Source organism: Teleopsis dalmanni, chromosome 2 (assembly GCF_002237135.1).
Source record: "Teleopsis dalmanni isolate 2A chromosome 2, ASM223713v2, whole genome shotgun sequence".
NCBI lineage: Eukaryota > Metazoa > Arthropoda > Insecta > Diptera > Diopsidae > Teleopsis > Teleopsis dalmanni.
The window spans coordinates 88,685,010-88,693,434 of record NC_051847.1 but is presented as its reverse complement, the minus strand read 5'-3'; the positions used below and the strand labels follow the sequence as shown (position 1 = coordinate 88,693,434).

The window sequence follows — 8,425 nt, the reverse complement described above, 5'->3', positions numbered from 1 at the left end:
TAAAAATATGTAAAACTTATGTAAGTGAATATAAAAATTATAAAAACATGTGATTTGTGTATATCATTTAATTAATAAGTAGTAAATATTCGAAGTTTGCTCACTATTATTTTTTACTCCTGATCTCCTCATTTGAAATTCTAAAGGGTTTTCATCACCTTCTCACCCGTTTGCTTTTCAAAAACCGACTTTTATTGGAAAATTAAAATAAAATAATTAAATAATTAAATCAAAATAAGAACAAAATTTAGTTTCATTTTGGGTTTCAGTATAAAAATAAACAAATTTTGTGTTTATTTCCTAAAATGTTGTTGTTCACTTAAATTTCTTGTGATTTTATTTTCGTTTATAAAACAAAATTGTTTTTATTTATTTTTTCACAAGTAAAATAAATTATAAATTTTAATTAAATTTATTTTTATTAATTATAAATTATTCATTTACAAACTTTTTCTCAATTCTATGCACCTAAATATTTTTGTTATTTAACATTAAATTTTTTTTTATAGTTATACTTTATTAATTATATTTATTAATTATTTTTTATTATTAATTTTAAATATTTTTTTCGATAGTTTATTATAAAATGTTAATTTCTTAATTTGTTTTTGTTGTTTGTTTGTTTTATTTTTTGTTTTGTTTTGTTTTTGTTAAGTATTTAGTGTTTTTTCGTTACAAATTTAAATATCTTAAATTACATTTACTGTGCGCTTTTTATATATTTATTTTCAATGAATAAAACAAAACCGAAAACTTAATATTAATTTCATTTAATTGTTAATATGTTGTTTGGCGTTAATTTTTTTAATTTTAATTTTTTTCTTGTTCTAATTTTAGTTGAAAGGTGGCTGATACGCGAATTAAATACGTCAATTCGTTTGTTGGTTTTTAATTTTATTACCATATACAATCATATATACTTATATATATATGTATATTCTTTTATACTCATACATATTAATATATATATATCTATAATTATTTATAACAATTTTAAATTGAATTTCTTGTTTTAAATGAAAATTTGCTAAATTTAATTTCAGTAATTATCTAAGACTACTTTAATATTTATTTATTTATTTATTTATAACATTTTTATTTTAAGGATATTCTTGAATATTCTTTCCTGTTTTAAATTTGCTTTCCCTTCCCTTATAAGTGTAAGTTTTTGTTAATTTTTTATTTAGCTAACCTATTATAGACTTTTTTATTTTCCATTTTAATAAGTATGCCTGTTGTGTTTTTTTTTGTTTTAATAGAATTGTAATTTAATAATAATTTATTGTTATTATTTAAAAAATTTTTTTTTGTTCCTACAAAACTAATTTTGTGGCAGTTTTTTGTTTATATATATTTTTTATTATATTTATTAAAGTTATTGTATGTTTTTTCTTTAAATAATTTTTTTCTAGATGTAATAAAATATTCTAATTTTGTTAGTATTTTTATGTTTAAATATTTTTAATAGTGAGGGCAAGTACTTTACTTTCTGAAATTTAGATTTTTTTTATCCTTTGTTATCTGGTAAATATAGTACAAATTCATCTTTTTCTAAATACGCTAATCTTTTATATATGTATTAGTGTAATATTTTCTTTTTTATTTTGCTTTCCCATATATAAATTAATTTATTAATTTTCTATTAGTGGATTTTAATATTTTCATTCCTTCATCATATCAGTTTCCCAACTTTTCCAACTTTCCCAACTCTTCATTTCTTTTTGTATAATAAAAAGAAATTTTTCTATGCTAAACAAAAACAATTCTCAACATTTATTTTATATAATATATTTTAAATAATTATTACAAACATTATTTTTATTAATTTTTATTAAAATTTTATTTTAATTATTTGTTATTTGTTTTTAATTGTAATTAATTTTTTGGTTTTTGTGTTTTTGTGTTTTTGTGTTTTGGTTTTTTATGTTTTGTTTTAATTAGTTACTAATTTTAACCTATAAGCACTATGACGTACTAGTCCGTAGTCGTGACTTCTTATGTAGTGTTGGCGCCCGTATCCACCATCGGCGCCACCAATCGTTTATGTTGAAGTTGTAATAGTAAAAGGATCGATAATTTTTATTAATCGTACAATTATTTATTTTCTCTTTATGCCCCTCAATAATTAGAATTTTAATATTTTTGTATTTATATTTATATTTAGAGTAAGTATTAATGGTAATGTTACATGTACTAAGTTTTCTACTACTATTTTCACTACGATAGAATTTCATGGTACTACTAAAATTTACGTTACTAAATTTAAAAATAAATTTCTTAATATTTTGAACGGGTTTCCTTAAACGCTTTAAAACATGCATACTCGGTCTGTTGCATTTCGCATGGTTGTGGTTTTTGCTACTAATGCCGCTACTGAGTCTCTGATGCAGCGGGTGTGTGGGTCTGAATGTGGCAAGTGCTGAAATGTATGTTGCACAGCTGTTAAGCTCCCTGTTGAAAAGTTCGCCCGTGGCAAATGTACTGTCAGCCTTCATGCAACATTTGCACGCCACGGTCGGCATTTCTTTAGTTATTTTCGGCTGTGCTCTGGTTCTACACACTTGCTTAATTTGCTGTGCCGCATTGCAGCTGCTGAGCAGGCACAGCAGAGCACTGAACCAGAGCAACAGTTGCTGTGCGAAGAGTGCTCGTTGGCTTTTGGGTCGGTGTGTTGCTGCGGCCGATGCAAAATATGGTATGGTGCAGCGACTACTGACTGATGGCACTGTTGGGCAGTTACCTGAAATTGCCTCATTTGGCATGTCATTGGGGTCGTCATCGTAGTAATAGGTGCCCTCATAGTGGGCGTAGTAAGGCAAATGCTCCAAAGTCATGCTACTCATGGCGGTTGTGACGTTTTTGAGTGCAATTGCCACACTGGCTGTGCGTGCTTTTGTCTCGTTTACCAATGCCAGTGCTGCTCCCAGACGTGTGTCAATTCGATGTTGAGTTCTGGCTGTCAGTGTGATGTTGTGCACTTGCCTTGTTGCGTTTGCTGATGTTTCATGTTCGCTCTCGGCGAAAGCAGCGAACTCATCACAGTATGTGCAAATGCCGTCCATTGCAGAGTCGCAATAAGTGTAGCAACAATCTGGTGGACCATAACTTGATTTGTGTAGTTGCTCGCCTGTTTCAGGTATATTTTGATCTGAAATAATCAAGATTGTTTAATTAAAATTAATAAACAATAATTTTGTTAGCAAAAAGAAATGGATTGCACTCGATGTGCGCTTACCTAAGCATAAGAAGGTTGGTTCTCCTGCATATTGTGTTGGCAGCGCTGGTGCTCGATCTGCTGGCAGCAAATATGGACATTTTTGTTCCACTGTTTGGCAGATACTTAGGCAAGGTCGTATTCTTCGTCGTTTTCGAAATTCCACTTTTCGTTTTGATCTAAAATTTACAATTTTATAAAGAATTATTATATATTTATTATGCGAGATGAATACATTAACGTTTTTATTAAATCTTAAGACTGTAGGCATTGGAATGTGTTATATATATGAGATTATAGACGGTAAAATTGCCCTCTATAGGGCTGTAAGCGTCTGTCCTCTGTATATAATTATTGCAATTTGTAAGTTGCTTTGTAAATCAAAAAAGAAAATAAAAATGAAATAATAAAGCTGGTAGTACTACTACCAGATTGTTGAATAACATCGGAGTAATGAACTTAAAGATAGATTTCAAACTGTAATTCCGAACTTGTATTTTACTATTCCAGTGATCTTCAAATTTAAGAATCTAAGCACTGTAGTGGCTTTCAGAAAATACCTCCTCACATAAGCTATATATATTCGTTAAATGAAAACCCTATTTTACAAATGAATTTTTTGAGGTGTGAATCCAACTACAGAAGTCTACCAGCTCTTATTTATTCTGTATATTCTGGCAGAATATGTTATAGTTAAAAAAGTAATGCAGTGATGCACATTGAGCAGGATAAATAGAGGAAACATTATTCGTTGCCTCTGACAATTCCATTGTAAGAAATGTAAAGGCAATATATAAAATAGTTGACTTTATCATTCAGACCTAATAAAGATGCTTAGATCTTTAAATGTCATTATTTCTTCAAAGAGAGAATTATGTATATTATATAATATATAAAATATCTATGGATTTATTTATCAAAGATTTATGCACGCATTGAGTCAAATAAATTGAAATAATCAGTGTTAATAGAATGAAGCCAACTGGATGTTAATTCCAGGAATGATGTCAATGTGGTTATAAAGCTTGTATAGTTTGTGGATCATACGTTTAAGATAATTGTTGACAACTCGTGAAGGACTAAAGATCTTATAATCAAGTTTTTTCTCGAACACTCCCAGTGCTGCTTTATCACTTTGTTATAGCGTCCATGGTTTTATGCTACACAAAACTACAGAGAGCGTTTTACATATCAAATGATTACAGAGCCCATAATAACACCACAGTAACACTAATAAGACAGAATCAGTATTTTAGCATGTATTATGCTGATCCTATGATAGTTGGAAGATGTCAACCGATATGTTAAAGTTTTTCTGTACTGTCTGCCTTTGACAATTGTTCGCCTGGGGATTGCACTCAATTGTTCGGGTATCCCGCAGTTTCGTAATGTATATATGATTTTTTAATTAAAAAATTCGATGGGACTCTCGTCACCTTCAAAAGAAAGTGATTGATGCCAGTGGATTAATTTTCACAAAACTTGCAATTGAGTTTTTACAATTAGTATAATCAGTATGTTCTTTTCTGACTTTAGCGGGTCGAGTAATACGCAAAGAGAAAGGTTGAAATTAAAATTTTCTGAAGTCAAAGACGAATGATTTATGTTATCGTAATGCCTCAGTAATAGAATGGAATATATACATTATAGTTAACTAAAATAACATAAGTAATTGTAATTTTTTCTTTACTTGGTTACAGATATTTATAAATATTCAAACTCATATTCATATATATTGAAAAAGTAATTAATTGATTTGGTTTGGAATTTTAAACATAATAATATCTGAAGTTACTTTTGAATCGTTACTAAAAAGAGTTTTTAATATTCCCTCTTCTGTTTCAAAATAATAAAAATAGTATGCATGAAATAAATTTAAGTAGTAAATCTCAACTATTAAAGAAAGTATGAATAAGGCTGAAATACTAACAACTAATATTATTCTAATACTAATAAAATGATAATCAGCAGATTTAGAGCTTGATTGTGTTCGAATTCGAACACTTGGATTAAATATTTCAAATGTTTGCAAATGTTCGAGCTATTCGAATGCTCACGGACCTTATTTGAACATATTCGAGTGGCTCCCTGTACCAAAGTAAGATGCTCAGGAAGAAACATATTCGAATACTAAAAGGTTTGAAGCTTAGAATAGTTTAACTAATAGTTAATGTTCGAAAATTAAGTTAATAAATAATTCACAAAAACTAAACTTACCTTTTTAATAATTTTGATATCACTGGATCCTCGGCACATGGATCCTCACTATTGGCAGTCGATATGAAATCATTGGAATCATTGTTATAATCTTGTTTTTGTGATAGCTGGTGCAGTAGTATTTTCTGTTGCAGTTCCCGATTGCATCTGGTATCACTATTGCGTTTTCTTCTATGTGATGCTGTCATGGAATTATCTTTGTTTTTGTAATTGTTGTTGTTATTATCGCTATTATCATAACTATCAATGTCAATAACATCCAATAAGGTTATCTTTGCTGTTGTTTCATTGTTTCCCGTCTGACTTCGTTTACTTCTCTTCACTGTTGGCTCGTTGATTACAAAATGGTTTGCTTCATTTAAACTTTCTGATGTCCGTTTCAGTTGCTGATCTTTTCCAGTTCCACCGTTGGTTGAATTCGATGTTTTGGTGGAGTTTGTTGATGGAACGCTGTTTTTATTTTGTTTGGCGGAACTATGTGTGGTTTTATCTGTTGTCGGTGATACTAGAATATCGCTTTGTTCAGCAAAGTACGGTATGAGAGCACTGCAAACCCAACGTCGGTAAGATTCCTGAAATGAAATGAAAAGGAAAATATATAATATAAATTTGAAGTTTGTGAAGTGTGTGTATCTTATAAATATGAGTATTATTTATCCAAATGAGATGTATTTATTATAAATAAAAATTTTATATTTTACAGGTTTTCAGCATTATTACTATAGATCAACATTTATCGACCGAATAATATAAGAAGTATATAACTCAATAACACATTTGATATCAAAATAGAAAATTGGTGTTAGATACAGAAGAAAAAAACTTATAAATTAAATTTATGGGAGGCCATATGGAAGGACAAGGACTGAATTACCGAAATTCTGAGCTATAGAATAAACTTATTCGTATTTAACGTTCAAACAAAGCTAACCAATAAAAAGAATTTGAATTAAATAATAATTTAGATACCCCTAAACACTAAATACTGTACCTCTCAAAAAAAAATATACACTGACACCAACGAAATATCCAACCACCAATACATTAAACACTGCCCGTAAATTCTCCTTTATGACATCTATCGACTTGAAAACCGTTGTTTCGAAGTAGTAATTTGAGTTTTGGAAAAGAAGTCATCTGGAGCTTTATCAGAAAAGTACGGTGACGTTTCAGAAGGATTTGTTGAGCGTTTGATCTCGTGTTACCATGTTGTAAACTCCATAAGGTTTCTTTCCAAAACCTTAGGGATAAATACTATAGGGTACCAATGAATTAAAGTTAAAGGTTGGAATTTCACAAACACTGAGAAGAAAGAAAAAAGCGATTCTCGTAGCAGAATAGCACAGTACCATCAAGTATGGAAGAGATTTTGTGAAACTTATTCCACGCTGCAACGGAAGTAAAGCAGTTTGAAATATATGAAGATGACAAAGAAGTTTTAATTTAATCAAAGGGATGAAAGGGAACTTCTATATAAAAAACAGTTGTATGTTCATATACATCTAAATAATTTCATATTTATTTAAACTAGGTATAAATATATATATAGAATCAACAAATAATGTTATAAGTTATATGAGCTATGTTTTTTTAGCGACGCTAATGCTTGGACAAAATTAAAATTGTTCTTTTAGATATTTTGATTATATATAAAGAAACATATAAAAATATAGATAAAAAACTATTCTTCTAGGTATTTGTTATCATAAATTTTTAAAAATTATTTTCTTATTTTATAATGAAATTGATGTTTCCATAAAAAAAATTGCGGGCTTGAGAAAATTTCATAAAGTGCCTTCATTTTTATTTATCCTTAAATTCCAGTTTAATTACTTGTTGCAACTTTTTTAAGCACTTCACACTATTTCCCTTGTTTCAAAATGGAGTTTTGTATTTCTTCTTCATATTTATTTATTTTCTCGTAATTGTATGTAGTTCATCACAATGAACAGGGCCTGCACCCAAAAGCCCTTTACGAAATTGCAAGTTAAACATGCTTTAAGTTCTCAAGTGTATTTTAAATTAATAACTTCCCTCCGGCGCTTGACTCAACTTCATTTGCCCGCACATTCCCAAAGCGCTCGGTGAAGTGGATTCTTTTCCACTGTCGGGTATATTGTTATGTACCAGAAGGAGGAAGTGAGTCAAGATGTGCGAGTGCGAGTATTTCGGTTTATGTTCACATTTGGTTCTTGCTTCGTTATCTTGGCGCCCTTAGACAGTAAAGAAAATTATTATTTAATTACTCGATGTATTTTTCATTAATAGGACACCTCACAGTGCCTCCTAAGGATATTATGACTCAGAGTGTGAATAGATATTTTTTTCTTGTCCTATAAGAATGTTTGCTCATATATTTGTATGCGCTGCCGATACTTGTACCATCGCAGCTGAATGGAAATTGTTTTTCTTTGGATTTTGTCATAAAAACGAAGTGATATGTAAACTTCCAAGTACGGTCATAAACTGACACAAACTATTTCCACATACTCATTATAGCACAATACACAGTTCATCTGTTGGGAATTATTAAATTAATTGTATTTATTGCATTAAATACATATGAACATCGGTAAGTTCGTATCAGTGCTTAAGTAGTTTATTGTAGATATATCCTTAGGAATGTCCTTATGCAGTGTTAGCATAATTGCATTACTTTTTCCGAGTGACTTTAGTTTTTCTTTTTAATTACCATCACGTAATTATATTTAAGAGTGCATTTATTAGTATGATATGAAGTAGAAAGCAGGGGCGCATTATATTCCATCTTTTCAGCAGCAGGAAAAAATTTAATTTTAAGATGGTGAAGGATGATAATCTAAAATTTTGAATTGCTCCCAACATTTCATACGTATCAACTTTAAGGCTCCTTTAAAATTTTTTTACATATATTTTTTATTATATAAGAAAATTTTTTAATTATAGTACTGGTGGATAATATTTCATAAAAACTATGAGTGAATATTTTGAAGGCTATCTAAAAACTCCATCAAT

At 29.3% G+C, this 8,425-nt stretch overlaps 1 protein-coding gene across 1 annotated transcript; it reads right to left on the bottom strand.

Annotated features, from left to right (window-relative positions):
• Positions 1-1,897: 1,897 nt before the first annotated feature.
• On the bottom strand, positions 1,898-8,198 carry LOC119675019. Its single transcript, XM_038086190.1, has 4 exons — positions 8,124-8,198; positions 5,432-6,003; positions 3,236-3,393; positions 1,898-3,148 (listed from the first exon to the last, which is right to left on the bottom strand). Exons 1-4 carry the CDS (start codon positions 8,196-8,198, stop codon positions 1,965-1,967), a joined length of 1,989 nt encoding a protein of 662 aa, XP_037942118.1. The 3' UTR covers positions 1,898-1,964.
• Positions 8,199-8,425: the final 227 nt, after the last annotated feature.

Excerpts from the sequence above, each read along its gene's own strand:
- LOC119675019 (XM_038086190.1), bottom strand. The coding sequence starts at position 8,198 with ATGGAATATAATGCGCCCCTGCTTTCTACTTCATATCATACTAATAAA. Across the intron at positions 6,004-8,123 it reads TTAAATATAATTACGTGATG|GAATCTTACCGACGTTGGGT; the intron begins GTAATTAAAAAG and ends ATTTCATTTCAG. Across the intron at positions 3,394-5,431 it reads ATATCAAAATTATTAAAAAG|ATCAAAACGAAAAGTGGAAT; the intron begins GTAAGTTTAGTT and ends TGTAAATTTTAG.